The sequence below is a fragment of the Lepidochelys kempii genome, chromosome 25 (genome assembly GCF_965140265.1).
Source record: "Lepidochelys kempii isolate rLepKem1 chromosome 25, rLepKem1.hap2, whole genome shotgun sequence".
Taxonomy (NCBI): domain Eukaryota; kingdom Metazoa; phylum Chordata; order Testudines; family Cheloniidae; genus Lepidochelys; species Lepidochelys kempii.
The window spans coordinates 11,283,915-11,301,556 of NC_133280.1; the positions used below are offsets into that span (position 1 = coordinate 11,283,915).

Consider the following 17,642-nt stretch of genomic DNA (forward strand, 5'->3'; position numbering starts at 1 on the left):
GCAGAAGTCAGCTACCAGGAGGTCAGAGTCCAAGATAGGCCAGAGGGCAAACTGCAAGTGGGGTGTCAGGAGTTAGGCAGGGTCAGGTTACCAGGAGAACAGAAGCAGGAGACAACTTGAGAGCAGAACCACGGCTTGATAACCAGAGTCAGGCCTGCTCAGGATACCAGGAAGTCAAGCCGCAGGAGCGGGAAGCGCAAGGCACACGGCCCTGAGCAAGGTGGATCCCAGTTGCATGTACAATCTCCTCTTCATATGCTGGGTCTAAAGAGGGGCTGTGAGCCAATCAGGGCCCCCAGTGTTCGGCCAATCAGCTCCCAGGACTGGGGTCCACTGTCGGAGTTCAGCTCCTATTGAGACAACAGTTAGCAGGTCTCTGGGTGCCCCGATGGAGCCTGCTAATGCCAAAGCACCCTGTGGACCAGCATTCGAGACCTATGGTTCCTGACCCAATCACAGGCCAATGAGCCTAACTTCAGTACCAAGCAAACTGGCAGAAACTTTAGTAAAGATCAGACCCTGAGATGAAGAGTCAACAGGGCTTTTGTAAAGGGAAATCATGCCTCACCTATACAGGAGAATTCTTTGAGGGTGACAAGCATGTGAACAAAGGTGACTCACTGGATGTAGTGTACTTGGACTTTGAGAAAGCCTTTGACAAGGTCCCACACCAAAGGCAAGATCTTAAGCAAAGTGAGCAGTCATGGGGTAAGAGGGAAGGTCTTTCATGATCAGTAACTGTTTAAAAGGCAGAAAACAAAGGGGAGGAATAAATGATCAGTTTTCACAATGGAAAGTGGTAACTAGTGGCATCTCCCAAGGATCTGTGCTGTTCAAGTCAACATATTCATAAATGATCTGGAAAAGCAGGTGAACAGTGAGGTGGCAAAATTTGCAGATGATACTAAATCACTCAAAAATAGTTACGTCCAAAGCTGATTGCAAAGAGTACTAAAGGGACCTCATGAAACTGGGTGACTGGGCAACAAAATGGCAGATGAAATTCATTATGGATAAATGCAAAGTAATGCACACTGGAAAAACATAATCCCAACTATACATGTACAATGATGCGGTTTAAATTGGTTGTTTCCACTCAAGAAAGAGATCTTGGAGTCATCGTGGATAGCTCTCTGAAAACATCTTTTCAGTGTGCAGTGGCAGTCAAAAACACTAACAGAAGGAATCGATAATAAGACAGGAAATATCACAATGCCACTATATAAATCCATGGTGTGCCCACAGCTTGAATACTGTGTGCAGATCTGATCACCCCATTTTAAAAAGGGAAAGGTACAGAGAAGGGCAACAAAAATGAGTAGAGGAATGGAACAACTTCCGTTCGAGGAGAGATTAAAAAGATTTGGACTGTTCATCTTAGAAAAAAGTTGACTAGAGGGGGATATGCTAAAGATGTGTAAAATGATGAATGGCTGGAGAAAGTCAGTAGAGAAGTGTTATTTACCCCTTCACCTAACACAAGAACCAGGGGTCATGCAATGAAATTAATAGGCAGCAGGTTTAAAACAAACATCAGGAAGTATTTCTTCACACAACGCACAGTCAACCTGTGGAACTCCTTGCCAAGGGATGTGGTGAAGGCCAAAAATATGACTGGATTCAAAAAAGAACTAGGTAAGTTATTGGAGGATAGGTCCATCAATGGTTATTAGCCAAGATGGTCAGGGACACAGCCCCATGCTTTGGGTGTCACTAAACCTCTGACGGCCAGAAGCTGGGAGTGGATGACAGGGGATTGCCCTGTTCTGTTCATTCTCTGTGAAGCACTGACAGGACACTGGGCTAGATAGACCATTGGCCTGACCCAGTATGGGCGTTCTTATGTCTAATACAGAAGGGAAAGTTCTGTGTTCTTGTGCTGAATCAGCCAGGAGTTGTTCTCTGCTTCCTCCAGGCTCTTCAATATATTGCATTAGGTCAGGGATACCGTAATTACTCCTCTCCTTGCAGCAGCATGGCTGAACGGTGCATTTTATCATCCACGCCTTGGGTATAGGTAGATTAAGGCTAAACATGGGCTGGATGAGTCAACAGAACCCTCCACATAAATCTCTCGGAGCTACCAGACCAGCCTTCCATTCTCCCTTCTAGCCTGCCAGCAGCAAGATGGACGGAACCAGGGACCCAAGCCTGTGAGGCGCTGGGCACTCCTGCAATGTTCAGAGCACCCTGCCCTCCCCTTGAAGCCTCCGAAAATTGAAGGCACCCAGCACCTTGCAGATCTGGGCTCCAAATCAGCCCATATGTGTCTGTGGGTCAGGGTGAACCAAGGCTGTTCACATCCCTGAGGGACCCATGGGCCTTAGACCACACCCACCCCTCAGGAAAGCAGTTTCCCCTCCTCTTTTCTTCCCTGCACAAGTTATTTAGATCGGTGAACAGCTCCCATGCCCCCCTGCCCCCAACATCTCCTGAAAGCGAGCTGCTCGCTCTATAGAAGAGCAAACTTGGGTGATGATTTATGAGGTGTCTTAGCACATTGTGCCGCATGACGGCGGAACAAGACTTAACGAGCCGCAGACCTTTAACACAAACAACAAGACGGGATTTGTGCTCTTTCCCCGGTGTATGTGAAGATCCTTTGCCACCTAATTGGCAGCCAGCAGCCAGGAGACGTCTCTGGGAGAAGGATTCAGCTGAGAGCCAGGTGCCATTATTTTGGCAAATAGTAAATTTGCTGAAAAATACCTGTTGGGGGCATTTAAACCGATCTGCGAGGCTTCCGCTGGAAATAAACAGAAATGGTTTCCTGGAAAAGTAGAAACGGTTCATTTCAGCCATTTCAAAATGTCCGTTTGTTTAGGATTGTAGCTAATTTTCGATAGCAAGAAAGGGTGAAAACACCTCAAAAGACCCAAAACTAATTGAACCGTTTCATTTTAGGCCTTGTGCCCCTGTCATGCAGACAGTCAGTGCTTCATTCCTGACACCCCCCCACCCCTGATCTGTGGCTCAGTGCTTGTGCCACAAATCCTCCTTTTCTTTTTGCGGATACAGACTAACACGGCTGCTACTCTGAAACCACACAGTCTGGTTTCCCAGCTCCCACAGACCTCAGAGTTACGAACACCAGAGTGAAGAATTGACCGGCCAACCACACACCTCATTTGGAACCGGAAGTACACAAGCAAGCAGCAGCCGAGACACTCCCCCGCCCCCCCCCGAAAAAGCAAATACCATGTTAAACATAACCTAGTAAAGGAAAAGAGCATTTTTCTTCTGCATAGTAAAGTTTCAAAGCTGTGTTCAGTCACTGTTCAGCTGTAAACTTTTTAAAGAACAACCATAAAGTTTTGTTCAGAGTTACAAACAACCTCCGGTCCGGAGGGGTTCATAACGCTGAGGTTCTGCCACTGTGTGTTCAGGACTGCTTTGCAGGTGTGTGTGACTGGTGGGGTGACCACACAGTGCGGAGTCCAACCTGGTGCGGGAGGGTATGAGGGGAGGGGTTGCTGTGGCCAGATGGGAGGGGTCTCAGGCGGGCAAGCTGGGGATATCATGGAGATGCTGTGTCAGGGCCGGGGGAAAGAGAGAGAATCCCCTAAAACCTACTGCAGAGCCAGCCTTGGACTCTGCTGCAGGCAGTACGGTAGCGCGTGGCTGGAGGGGAGAGAGAGAGGGGCGGATCAGGAGGGGAGGGGAGGCCAAAGGAAAGGAGGGCAATTAACAAAAGGCTGCTGTTTGCCTTTTCTCAGCCTGTGCAGGGAAGAAGGCAAATAAAGCACAGAAATGGTTGAGTTCCCCTGAGATAAACAAAGAGCATTGGACATGGTCCAACCCTACCCATCTCCACAGCCGGTGCAGAGCCAGCAGTTAATGGGGCACACAGAGGGGGCAGAGCTCCCACAGAAACTGACCTCCAGCTCTCTGGGTGATGAGCGTGCCAGGTCTCAGCTCCTCGCTCAGGAAAGGGGGATCAAGTAAAAGGGGGTGGCCATGAGGCAGGAGGCTGGCTACAGATTCTGAGTTAAAGTGAAAACCAGACTAGTGGGTGGGGACTGGGGAACCCCGGGAACTGAGTGTGCCAGTTCTCAGCAAGGGAAGCTGCAGGCAGGTATCCACACAGTCAACTCTGGGAGCGTTGGGGAGATGTGTTTATAGACAGAGATTCACAACCAGAGATGGGAGCAGGAAGGTTCTTGGAAGCCCCACTGACTGCATGCACCGAGTGTGTCAATTCTCAGCCAGGGGGAGGGACTCAGAACCAGCTGCACACCAGATTCCATTTCTTTCTCTCCTAGCCTACCTGTGCCTGGTGCATTGCTAGGAAACACAGGTTTGAAGAGGGATCCTTTCTCTCCTGCCTCTTAACATCTCTCAGACCTCTAGAGAACCTCTCCTGAGTGGAATTAAAAAGAACAATTGCCCGAGGGTCTCTTTCTTTCACTCACAGTTCTGGTGCCTTTTCTTCACACTGATCCGTGCGCCGCCTTCTTAGGCTCCGGTATTACTAGAGGGGAAGCTATTTCTGTGCCTAGGAAATGGCAAATTCTATTTAACTTGCCATTGTTCCCAGCACAATAACAAAGGCAAGGTGTGCGAGAACAAAGTAGCAGGGTAAATAGAAACAGGGAAACGCAGCTCAGCAGCAGAACCTTGCCATCACTGCTCGGCACAGGCGTGGGAGCTGGGGAGCTCTGGCGTGCGGGGGTGGGGGGGTGTTACCACGTCCGAGCTCTGCTCAGCTTTTCCACCAGCTTGCTAAGCTCTCTGGACGGTCGCACAGGACATTTACTGAGGATGGCTGACCCCTGGGAGGCCTGTCAGTGGTTTGGAGACATGGGCCTGGCACTCCCGTTTACGTGCCCATGGGATGCAGATATCTAAGGGGCAAATCAAGCACTGCAGCCACAGATGCATGGGCAAGGATCGGGGCCACCAAAATCTGAGCACCCCACTCGGCTGGCAGCGGGTGAGGAGCAGGGCCACCGAGATCTGAGCACCCCACTAGGCTGGCAGCGGGCAAGGGCAGTGGCTATTGGCCCAAGACGCATCCTGTGGATGCAGGGGGAGGAGAAACTGCATTGATAACTGGGTTGGGCTGCATACCCCTCACAGGTAATGAAAGAGTTAACTAGAGACAGAGCAATCAGGGCCCCTGGCTGCACTGGCAGGTGGGGCAGGCCCCTCTGAAGGTGAAGCCCAGCTGGGTGGTGAGCCTAAGGAGAGGGAGCCCAGATCAGGAGGCTGGAGGGAGAGAGAAGAATGCTGGATCCTTCTCTGCTTGCTAAGGACAGGAGGAAAGGCCTGGAGAGAGGCAGATGTGCAGCATGTCTGGGAAAGGCCCTGAAGGAAGGCCAAGGTAAGATGAAATCCAGGGAGCAGTGAGGAGTCAAGGGAGCAGACCTTAGCTGCTCACAGCAGGGTCCCTGGACTGGAACCCAGGTGAGAGGAAGGATCTGGGTTTCCCTGCTGAGTTTGGAGCTGGGCCTTCAGAGAGAAAGCCCTAGGAATGAGACCTCGCACAAGAGCAGGGGGACGTCCTGCAGAGCCTGAGAAGGGGGGAAGAGTCCGGGGGAGGGAGCCTGGGTAGCGGGTGCAGAATTATGTTTATCTGAGTTTAGTTTCATGGACTCTTTGTTTGCCCAGGAAGGGGCAGGAGAGCATGTGAATTGGCTGGAGAGCAAGGTCATCATGAGAAGAGGCTGGGCTGGAGGGGCTGTTGCTCCTCACCAGGGAGGAGATCCTGCTACCCCACAGCCCGCCATGAGGGGGGCGCCTCAGCAAGTAACTCCACTCCAGTAACACTCCAGAACGGATCAGAATTTGGTGTCGCGCAGTCTGGCTGATGTAATGCTCTGAGCCACTAAGGGAGTTGGGTCTGGTACACCTAGATGACAAAGCTGTGATTGGCTATTCTTTGCATTCACGGATAAGGCGCCGTCTTTGGACCAGTGCAGAGTGCTGGTGTTGTAACCCACACACCGCCCAAGTGTGGCGCTCTGTTCCATCTAGCGGCACCGAGACCACTTAGAGATTAATGAGTCTGCTACAGCCTTAGCTAAGAGCCATGTGACCTTCAACTCATACACTAAGCTCCAGAGATCCCAGGTTCAATCCTACCTAGTGGGTTCTGTCAGACCGATAGCTGGAACATGTGAAACTACTTGCCCCCCAAACGACTCCTCGTCCGGGGAAGCTGGGGGAAAATGCAGGCGTCACAAGGTCTCGCAGACTCAAGGCGGACACGCCAGCACTGGCGGGTGGTTGTGGAGTGATTCTCAAAGAGGGAGAAGCTGTTGGATGCCTGGGGCCTGGCAGGCGTTAGGACCAGCGAGGCTGAGAGTCTGTTTTACAACCGCTAAATCCATGGATTAGGAAAGGGAACCCAGCAATACCCTCAGTTAGTATCAGAGCCCTGAATTTAGCCCTGTGATAATGGTTGGGGGTACTTGTTCATTAACCAGCCAAGTAGCAGAAGACAGAATAGGAGACTCAGTTGCTGGTAATTTGAGTTTTACCAGTTCTTTCATGTAACTGAAAAATTCCCAGGTTTTACAAAAGCAATTATTTGTTTTTTACTGATTCCCCCCCCCCCCCCCCCGCACCTGAATTCTGGACCACACAAGTACATGACACTACTCGGTATGTTAAATTAATCCAATCCGTTCCACTGGGTAAACCAGCAGGTCGCAAACTTTGGGCCGGGACCCCAAAGTGGGCCGGGACCCTGTTTTAGTAGGGTTGCCTGGCCTGGCTTAGACTTGCTGAGGCCCAGGGCCGAAGCTGAAGACCTGAGCCCCACCACCTAGGGCTGAAGCCTGAGGGCTTCCGCTCTGGGTGGCGGGGCTTAGGTTACAGGCCCCCTGCCTGGGTCTGAAGGTGGGCTTCAGTTTTGCCCCTCCCATATTTGTTGCACAGGGTGGTGGGGTTTGGGCTTTGGCCCCTCATCCTAGACTGCGGGGCTTGGGCGGACTCAGGCTTCCACCGCCGCCCCCCATTCGGACTGCTGGGGTCATGTAGTAATTTTTGTTGTCAGAAGGGGGTCGCAGTGCGATGAAGTTTGAAAATCCCTGGGCTAGCCTAATTGATTATTAATTTAATAACGCTAAGTGCGAACGTTACTCTGTTAAAGTAAGGCCGTGTAGTACGAGATATGCATGTACAAGCACATGCATATGGGTATGTACCATTATGAGCAATGCATGAAATAAACCACAGCCATAAGCCACTTTGACTGTCAGTGCTCTGACTTTTCTCCATTTGCTGCTTTTCTCTGTTCTTCCGTCCCGCCGTATTAACCCCAGTATTTACCCAGAAAACGTTGACGTTATTTTTTTTGCACTGATTCTCACCCATCTTTTAATATTTATACTAAGCCCAATAATTTCCTGGGAAACATTCAACAAAATAACAACGGACAATGAAGGGCCTGGCTTACTGGGAACTCCGTTTGCCGGTTCCTTGCCTTCCCCAACAGTGCGGGAGTCGTGAGCAGGCAGCGTTCTGATACCATCTGCTGGTAGCAAGGCAGCAATGAGATCTACCACCGATCCCACAAGTCGCGGCCTGATCACCCTCCCTCAGTTAGAACAACTTCAGAGCTCCAGACGAAGGCTAGCAAGAGAAATACTAAAGCTCATGCTCAAATAAATTTGTTAGTCTCTAAGGTGCCACAAGTCCTCCTGTTCTTTTTACTAAACAAGCAGCCGCTCATGACACGGAGGGGAGGAGGGCAGGATGGAGAATGGGACACTAGGACCAACAGATTTATCAGTAAGTAATATTCCCTTGTGCCTCTCTTCTCCCATCCCACAACATCAGCTTCTTGGATAGACTGCTGATGTAGCTAGCAGTATCTGCCCAGGGGCAGTGCTATGTTACTGGCCACTAGCAGGGTCCTACAGCCAAAGGGGCAACCTGAGAAGCAGAACAGCCCTAGCTGACAATGTCATATGACTCGCAGTGTTGCCAGTTCATGGTTTAATTCTTGCGATATTTGGTGCTTTTCTTCAAGCCTCAGCTCCTGGAGTCCTGGGATGAGGTGAGACTCTCAGGCATTTTCTTTTTTAACGAAGAAGATACTAGGCCTTGTTTTCAAGCTTTTCTTGGATGCCACATCAACCGGAAAGGCTACGACACTGGCAGACAAATTCAAAGAACCCCAAAGTTGCCATTTTGAAATTTCATGATTTTTCAGCCAATCCCATGATTTGGGGGGGGGGGGACTCATGATTTCGAAACGTTTGGGGTTGACGATACTAGGAGGGGGTGACGACCATGTCACCACCACCTTACATACCTTGGGCATGAAGAGGTGATTTCTGTCACAAGTGACAAGATGAGAAGAAGGCAACTGGCCTGCTCATGAGCTGTGCTAATGCAGTGGAAGACCCAGCTAGCCAGGGTGACTTTAGCTGTAGCTTTGGCCTTGTATCCCTCAAAAAAGAGAGTTGCTTTGACTTTCTAAATTCTTGAGAAAGACAGAACTTGAGAACGTGCCTTGCCTCCATCCCCCCAACGCAGCCTCTTGTCCTAGGAGGGATACCAGGTAACAGTTCAGAGAGAGAGGAAGAACAATGGGTTAATTCAGATGGAATTTGGAATTCAAAGATTGTCAGGTGCTCAGATACTACGGTGATGGGCACCAAGATATGTACCAAAGATAGATGGTTGTGTTGGGGGATAAATAGATGGGTAACAAAACTGAAGAGGAAGCTGGGGAGGGTGGCGTGGGAAACGGGACTCTGGCCCAACTCGGTGCTAGTCAGCCTCTACCAACTCTCTGCTAAGTGTCATGAATGCAATGTTGTCAGCCCAAGTCTGCAGCCAGCTTGAGATAATAGCTCTGAGAGGTGTGAACTGTCCCAGTCATCTCAGTGGGGTGTTAACTCTGAGATGACTCTATTTTACAATTAGTGTTATTAACCATTTAACTGCTGATAATTCTAGCAAAATTATACAGCTAATGTGCTTAGTCCATCATCCCAGATGGACTCTCATGCCTCCCCAGCTGTCAAAGACCCCAACATCCCTTGTATCCAGCATCAAAAACCTCTAGCTTCACCCCTTCCCCCTCCCTCCACAAGTACTTCTACCATGCATCTATGGCCTGTCAGTAAAAAAACCTCTGGCAGATCAAAAATGAAGATGTGCAGAGAGCATAAAATAAATTGAATTGAATAGCAAAGTACTCCCGAGGCTGCTGCCTCGATTGCATTATTCAGGTCCATGTTTAACTCCATAAAAGCCCCCATTTTTTTAATTGAATTAGGGCTGCCACAGGATTTCCTGTCTGTCTCATCAGGGGTGCTGCCGTATCCAGGGATGCTGCTGAAGAATTTAAGTACATCTTTCCCTGGAACCTGGCTAAGTGATTCATAGATGGTGACGATCATTATGATTCTCTAGTCTGACCTGCCGCACAACACAAGACTAAATATGCCATGGCCTCAGTCGGGAGTCAAACCTGGGTTAACGTCTCGGAGGTAGTTAGAAGCCTCCCTGAGGATCAGACCCTTAGGGCTTAAGGTCCAGTGCTGGATCCTCATTGATGACCTAGGTGTCTGTATATAACCTGCACACTCTCACATGGGAACTACAGGGGCAGAAAAACATAGAGCCAGTTAGTCCGTTTCTGTAAATAAAAAGCACCGTCATAAATCCCCAAATCCCTTCTTGGGACAAATAAAGAAATCAGCTTTATTTTGAGCAGATCCTTAGTTCTCAGCTTCTCTGTCAGTTTCACAATAGAGCAGCAAAACCCTGGAGAGCATGTGTCAGGGTATCATGGCCCCAGGCTTCAAACACACAGGCCACGCAACTTCAGTATTGGCCCCCGCAAAAAAACCCCAAAAGGATGAGACAGACCAAACCAGGATTGGACACTGGATTATTGAAACGCTACAAGTAAGAGGCTCTCTCTCCTGAGGTTTGAAGCCTGGCTTGGCAGAGCTGAGAGATGCATCTAAGCGACCACACTTTTAGGTGCTTATTCATCTCCAACATATCCCACTAACTCTCTTCGTTACTCCTTCCCAAACTGATTTGGGTTACACAGATGGAGGCAGAATAACCCTGGCAGAGGCAGGCCTATTGTGAAGCAATTAATCCCTTTAAAAAAAAAAAAAAAAAACCTCTCTCAAGCATCAGATCACAGCATCCCTAGAAGTTGAAAGGTCCATGCTGCTCAGACCCAGCAGTAATGGGTGTAAGACAGAGGCTTTCTTTCCAGCGGTGACAGAAGAAAGTGCGTCTCTAGCAGCCTTTTCATGCCTCTGCTATAGAGGGACGATGCAATTATCTCTGCAGACGCATTACGATACTGCAAAAAATAGAACCCGAGATGGAAACGGCTCGTCCCCGCTTGTATTCAGCGATCGATGGAAAATGACCTGTTCGTTAGTTTATTCATCGACTCTTATAACGTCTAGCTCTGCTGAGCACCGGATGCTTCCTCAAAGGGTGTTTTATTGACTCAGCGCCCCTGGCCTGGGGGAGTCCGTCCTCTCCCCACCCATGGTAAAACAAAGCGAGGGATTTCTTCAGCAGCAGCTTGCGATTCTGCATTCAGGTAGCTATTGTTATTATTTTATTTTTTTTGTTAAAGGGAGTATTATTAACCCCCTTTGATCACTGAGGCACAGAGAGAGAAAGTGGCATGGCCAAGGCCTTAAAGGGGGTCAGTAGCAGAGCCAAGCATAGAACTCAGCTCTCCTGAGCCTTCACTACATCCATCCTTCCTCTCATCAGCTGATTGGCCTGGTGCTCCAAATGCTGCCTGCAGTTTGCAATGAACTAGACTCATGAGACTGGGAGCCGGATCAAAACCTTTGAAAATCAGGGCCTAAAAGTTCATCTGGAAGGTGCAACAGATGAGGTGGAGTGGAGGGAGGGGGATTCAGACATACTCACGTGGCTTTGGAAGCACACACACGCACCCCTCCCAATTTCCCTGAACAACAGCCACCTGGCACTACCCGCTTTTAGGAGCGTCGGGCTGTGCAAGATCCACTGGGCTTTTTCTGCCTCTGTTCCTTTGAGCGACGCTCCTTTTGTGGGGTCATTCTGCTTAGCAAAAAGCCTCAAGTCGGGCACACCTGCTGGTTTTTCGTTCCCATTTGAATGTGAGTGTTCGTTAACTAGTGATGAATGGTAGCTCGGAGCCTGCAAAAACAGCACATGGCTGCTCAGACGCCAGGCGCAACACAATGAGAGGGAGAGAGACCCGGTCTAGGAAGCACCATTCACTTGTGTCCAAGCCCCACCTTTGGGCTACACCCGGGTGGCAGATCTTGAACCCAGATCCTGGTAGTTCTCCCCTCTCCCGTCCCCCCCCGCAAGAAGGCAGCAGGAATAAAAATAAAGGAGCCGTAACATGCTGGAGGAGGAAGAAAGTAATCAGCCGACACGGCTTAGTGAGGGAACATCCAGACTTCCCCCACCCCCACCCCCACCCAGCCAGGGGCTGTGCCAGCAACTGGCAAAGAACAGCTGCAGACAACAGGTGAAACCCAGCTAATTGGAGTCACCTCCCATTGGCTTTGGATCAGGTCCTTAATTTCCAACGATTCAGTCAATGTCAGGGAAGTGCAACCCTGGAGGAGGTGAGGGCAGCCCCTTGAGAGGCTCCACCTCGATCCCTCTGAGATCAACAGGATGGGCACAGTACATGCAGTGGTAATGCAATCTTCCCCTTCCTGCCCGTGGATCCCCCCCCAGTCCTGGGGCAAGAGGGTGGATTGCTCTCTGTGGCTTAGCCAATCTCTGGGTGCCTCGCCGAGGCTGCCCTGGCACCCCAGGAGTGCCAGTAGCAATGTGGGGCGTGGGCAGGTGGGCGCAGCTGTAACAATGGTGCTGTGTGTTCGGCAGCAGAGGCATCTCCCAAGGGGAGGAGTAGAAGCCCCAGGAACTGAGTCATTTAAATCTAGACCAGCTCTAGAGACTGGATAATATATAGCAGGGACCAATCCTGCCTGCAAGCTCTGTGGGGCAGGAATTGTCTTGTTGTTTGTACAGCGCCTAGCGCAATGGGATCCCGCTCCAGGCCCGGGGCTACCACAATACAAAGATTAGCAAATGCATGTGACGTGACCAAGCTCCCATGTCCCTGAGCTAACTCCCTCCACCTTGGATCCAAACACTCCTACGTTGTCAATGGGGGTGTGTGTCTGAGAATCTGAGCCCGGGTTGGGGTCTGAAATCCACAGCGCCCCCCCATTCTCTGTCCTGGGCTGAGCTCAAACCCTGGCTCCAGCTGCAGATGTCACAGCTGAGCTCTCTCTAATGGGTCCGAACCCCCTCCGTAGGTCTAGGCAACCCCAGCTCCAGTGAGAATCCAGAATCCAAACCTGGATTCCAATTTGAGGGGAGGGTTGGGGGGCTCCCTCTTAATGTCAGCGATGCCCAGTGTGGATCGCAGGATGCAGTTGGGACACATCAAGCAAGCGAGGACAGGTGCTGGGCTCAATCTGCCGGAAGCCCCTTTTGGAAATCAGGTGTTTGGGAGCATGTAGGGGGATGCGGTGGGGGAGCAGAATTCTGGGGGGAGTTAGAAATGGAGTGTCTGCTTGGCTAGGTTGTCTGGAGGACATAGCACGTGAAACCCGTGTGTTGTGTGTACCCCTCGGTGCCTGATCTGCAGTGGATATGAGTCTCTTACAGCCCCCGCTGGGGCAGCTTGGCTCGTTAGTTCAAGCTGTAGCTACTCATGCCTTTAGTTCTGGAGGACCCCAGTTCAATCCCTGGTACGGCAGCCTTCAGGGATGCGCCTCGCAACCCCGTGTTGGCAAGGAGGCCAAGGACAGAATGGGCCAAAGGGACCAACCACTCAGGAGCTTACGCTGCCAATAGGTAACTTCAGTGTCTGGACCAGATGGAGGCTCATGGGACAGTATGTGAAAGCTGCCCCACGGGAGCCAGGGGTGGACCTGTCATGGCCTGCTTTCACCTGAGTGGCTCTTTGCAAGGAGCAGCAGCTGTCCTACACCAGAGCAGAGGCAGATAGCTCTGTTCATCTCTTCCCCCAGGGCACAGGCTGCACTGGGGTCTGCCAAGTGGAGTCAAGAACACGTTCAGGCCGTTTGATCATTTCCACATTTAATTAGAAACGTATTCAAACCAGCGAACCCCTCGCTGCGTGTCAGACGGTTCCCCGAACGCCGGCGCGTTGGCAAGGCAATCGCTGGATGGCGTTTAAAAGGCTGCCACCGTTCAGTGGAATTCTCACCGTGGGTCCCAGCTGATGGATGCTCAGCGCCGGGTAGCCTGTAAAATCCTGCTACAACGTGACACGGACCCGGGTGCCTGAGAGGAGCAAGCCCCACCTTGCTGGACAAGGTACCTTTCCATTGTCCTCTCTTGTAATGCCGGCTGGGGTGGGACTGGAGGAGGTGGGAGCTTCCAAAGAGCAGGAACCCCTGCTGGAAGATGACACCTCTTGGGAGCAGCTGGGCTTGGAGGAGCTGTGGGCATTGCATAGCAGGTGCTTGGTGAGTCTCCAAAGCTTAGGCTCTGGGGAAGGTCCCATCTTCCACCATCCAAAGGAAGCAGGCACCTGGGCTACCCCACCCAGAGTGGAAGGGCAATGCCGCGACCCAGGCTAGGTACTAGAAGCCTGGCTGAGGCTCTGAAGCGGGGCAGAAGCCGAGTGGACACCAAGTCACCTCCTGGCAGCTGTGCAGGAGAGATGTGTCCCAGCGGTGGGTTGGCCACACCCTCGCTTGTGTCGCTCTTTGTCCTCTCTCCCAAGGTCCAAAAGCCTGTCCTCAGGTCCTGATTCAATAAGCAGAGTGCTGATAAGATCTGAAGTCGTTTTCCTAATGATGGGCCATCTCGGCCAGATAACGTAATTACAAGATTGTCCCCTCACGGCTGCAAAGTGGAGTCTAAGCAGCTGTTACGGTAATGGGTTGGCTTGGGAGGTTTCGGGAGATGGGGAAGAGGCTCCTATTCCCTTTGCAGATGGGAATGGGGCCTTGTGCTTCTGACACCTCCCGCCGCATCCAATTATACCTCCAAAGGGAGTTCCCTACCCCTCTGATGGTCTCTAGCAGCGACTAAACCTAACAGCTGCGCTGGATGCTATTTAGCCCTCAGAAGGCCATACCAGCTTTAGCTAACTCCTCTCCACAGCACCCCCTGCGAGGTAGGTAGGTCAATATCATCCTCCCCATTTTACAGATGGGGGAAACTGAGGCACAGAGCGGCAAAGCAACTTGCCCAAGGTCACCCAGCAAGTCAGCAGCAGAGGTGGAGGCAAAGAACGCTGGTGTCCTGGCGCCCAGCGCTGCGCTTAGGCCACTAGACCACAGTCCGCACCCAGCCATGGCTACAAGCGGCTCTCCGAGCAAGGCTCCCTGCTCGCAATTCGTTTGTTTTAATTAACTATTAGTCTAAGAAGCCGGGGCAGGTTAGATCTGTTGTGTGTGTGTGTGCTCCTGATGGGACGTATGCAGCACAGAGCTGAGCTCCATTTGTGTCCTCTGGGCTCCGCGGCGGGTGTGGGGGGGAGAGCCATGCTAACGCTCCAGGTGGAGTTTCGTCGGCACAAGTAGAATAAATACGTCCCAGGATAGGAGGAAGAATGGAAAAAGTCGGCGTGGATTGTGGCAGCAGCTAGGAGGGAAAGAAGGGATGGAGCAATAGTCTGTAGGGGAGAGAGAGAAGGAAGATGGCACAAGGCTGGAGGAGTGGGGGGGAACGTGACAACAGTCCGCTGGCAGAGGTGGGAGAGAGAACACGAATGGGCAGGGGTCCACCGAAGAGACACCAATGGCCGCCTGTAGGCATGGGGACAGCAGCAGCAACCTGTAGGCGAGTGACAGCCATCCATAGGCAAGAGGGAAGGTGGCGCGAGCCCAGAGGAGGGGGAAAGAAGGGGGGAGCGTGGCCGCAAGTGGAGGGGAGAGGGAAAGAGGCAGCTGTTTGGGGAGGGGAGGGAAAACAGTCCCCTGGGGAAAGAGAAAGGGTGACTGTGGGCACTGGGGGGAGGAGGAGCAGAAGGGGATGTGGGTGCTGCTTAGGGAAGCGGGGAGGGGGGTTTCTGTCTGTGGCATCCCCTTCTCTTTTTTACCTGGCTCCCCTCTCCTCTGTGGGCAGGTTCTCCGAGCACAGAGCCAGCTCCCCGGAGGGCTCTGGGCCAGAGAGAAAGGAGATTGCTTTCAGGGGTCAGAGAGGCAGGGACCCAGCATGCTCAGGGGGTGTCTCACTCCCAGCGACCCCCGTTAGCCCAGCCCAAGAGGCAGTGGGTACGGGCTTGACCCCGCTGGGGCGCCTGCACAGAGGAGAGAGGGTGCGGGCCAATTCCCCACTGCCCCGCTGCTCTGACTGGGGCGAATGCAGGAGAGAATCAGGCCCCCTGGTCTCCTGCCTGCCCCCTGCCGAGGGGACGCACCCAGCCATCACTGCTTCCTCTTCACCACCTGCCTCAGGTGCAGCTCGCTCTCCGCCGCCACAATGGGCTGCTCGTTCTGCAGGTGGTAGTTGATCAGGTGGCTGATGCTCTCGAACCGGATGTCCTTGGTCCTCACCTGGAGCAACAGAACGGGGAGGGGGGTGGGCGTGAGGCGGGGAGCGGGCAGGTCACGCTCCACCCAGAGAGGAGGCTGATGGGGCTAAGCGGGGCGGGGTGCCAGTCAAGGACATGCGGGCTGAGTTCGGGGAGCCCGGCCCGCTCCTTACCACACCCTCAGGATCCACCAGCAGCAGATGCTTGGGCTGCCCGCCGTTCATGCCCGTCAGGACGTACTGCCCGGGGTTGGTGATGCTGTCCCTCACCAGGAAGTCCCCGTCCATCTGCAGCAGCTTCTCCGCCTCTCGCCGGCTCATCTTCCCGTGGTACCAGGGCTCCCGCTTCAGCTGCTCTTCCGTGGGGGCGATGGGAGCCTTCCGGGTGGGCGGGCTGGGCCACTGGTCCTCTAGGGGCGGGCTGGCCCCGCCAGCCACCGTGGATTCATGCAGCTTTAGGGCGTCTTCGAAAGGCCCTGCAAGAAGCCAAGACTATAGAGCAAGGAGGGGACAGGCCCCGGCAGCTACCCTAGCCAGGATCACACCACAGGGCTCCCAGTCCCCAGGCCTCCTGCCAGCCGGGTTTGGGAAGAATTCTCCCGTTGCTGGACCTTGGGCTGGCTCTTTTAAAGGCCTTGAGCCAAAGACCAAAAGCAACTCCCACTATTCTGTTCTAGTGAGGTTCCTTCACTCCAAGAGCCGCTGTCTTACTCATGTCAAAGAGATCCTTGGGGGGGCTCTCCTCGTGCTCCCAGCTGTCCAGGCACTGCGTGTTGACGTACATGTGCTCTTCGTAGTCGCGGCATCCCAGGGGCTGGCTGTCTGCCTGGAGGTAGCCGTCGCAGGACTGGCCTGGAAGACACAGTGAGGGCCAGTGAGCGCCGGCAGGCTGTGCGCAAAGGAACCACAGGAGCCGGGCCTGCCACACTGGGATCCATGGGTGGTGCGAGAACTGCCGGCTGAAGGAGGCTAGCCCCCCACCCCTTCTGCCTGAGGCCCTGCCTCTTCTGTGACCCCCTGCTGGAGCCCAAAGCCACCGTCACTGCGGCCACTGGCCTCCACCCCAGGCTAGCCCCCCGGAGCACCGGGAAGGTGGGCGGCACGGCCCCAGCCTCACCCGGGGCCAGCACTGGGGGACTGGAGCCACACGCAGAATGGAAAGTAGGAGGGGAGAGCTGGGGGCGAAGCATGAGTGGGGCCATGCCTGGATGTTTTGGGGAGGCATAGCCTCCCCCAGCCTATGATACCCGCCGCCCATGCTAGGATTGCTCCCTATGATCTACCCTCTGGGGTTTTGTCCAGTTCAGTTGTACCAATGGGGGCCCCCACCGCTTCCCTGGGGAGGTGATTTCCACCTACCCTCCTCCCTGCAAGAAGTTCTCCTGCTCCATGCAGTCTGAACTTCCCTCTGCTGAGTTTCACCCCATTGCTCCTCCCTTTAGGATTGTCCTCTCCTTGGCCACACACTCCTACACTGATCTCATCTTCCCTTGGGTCCTTTCCCCTCCCCCTATTTGGCCCTTTCACCCTGACTCACTAGGGGAGGAGCAGGAGACCAAGCTTCTTAAATTCGTCTCTGATGGGAGCAGCTGCTGTAACATCCAGGGGAGACTCGGGGACAAGCTCATTGGTGGCCAGGAACACCCCCACCCCTGACAGTTCCCCCTGGAGTCCATGTGGTGACGGTGCGGAAGGATCAGCTGACGTGCCAGGCTGTGTGACTCATGCCAAAGAATTTGGTTTGCAAAAGGGGCATCACTCCAAGCAGCTGCCCTATGCATTGTTCTCAGCTAGTTTTCTCGTAACCGGGCAGCTAGGGACAGTAATGCCCATCTCCGAGGGTCCTACCACAGGCATTTGCGAGTCCTGGGCCATGCATTCCCGTGCCCACAGGGACATGAGTCCCTGGGTTAAATGAAGCCTTCGAGCTGCAGCACGTACCAGGAGCATCGCCGTCCCCGTGGGAGCCCGGGTGGCTGTTCTGGTCTCTTCTGGCAGGAAATCCAACCTGTGAAGCAGAAGAATCAGACCTCGGTCCATGCAGCCAGCACACATGATGCAGGAGGTTTGTTTCCCCTCCACACGTGGCGAAGGGGTGGACATGTGATATGGAGACCCAGGCAGTGGACAGGGAGATGCGTTAGGTGGAGGCGTGAGGACAGCTGAATACCCTG

At 53.1% G+C, this 17,642-nt stretch overlaps 1 protein-coding gene across 4 annotated transcripts in view; it reads right to left on the reverse strand.

Annotated features, from left to right (window-relative positions):
* Positions 1-13,042: 13,042 nt before the first annotated feature.
* Positions 13,043-17,642, reverse strand: part of SHC2 (SHC adaptor protein 2) — a 28,761-nt gene continuing 24,161 nt past the window's right edge. For 2 of the 4 annotated variants that reach the window (XM_073324153.1, XM_073324150.1), the window contains 4 exons: positions 17,410-17,476; positions 16,180-16,320; positions 15,643-15,944; positions 13,043-15,491 (listed from right to left, as the gene is read on the reverse strand). In XM_073324153.1, the coding sequence (XP_073180254.1) occupies positions 15,363-15,491; positions 15,643-15,944; positions 16,180-16,320; positions 17,410-17,476 (639 nt within the window). In that variant the 3' untranslated portion in view covers positions 13,043-15,362. The remainder of the gene's footprint in view (positions 15,492-15,642; positions 15,945-16,179; positions 16,321-17,409; positions 17,477-17,642) is intronic. The other 2 variants (XM_073324152.1, XM_073324151.1) reach the window with 2 other exon arrangements.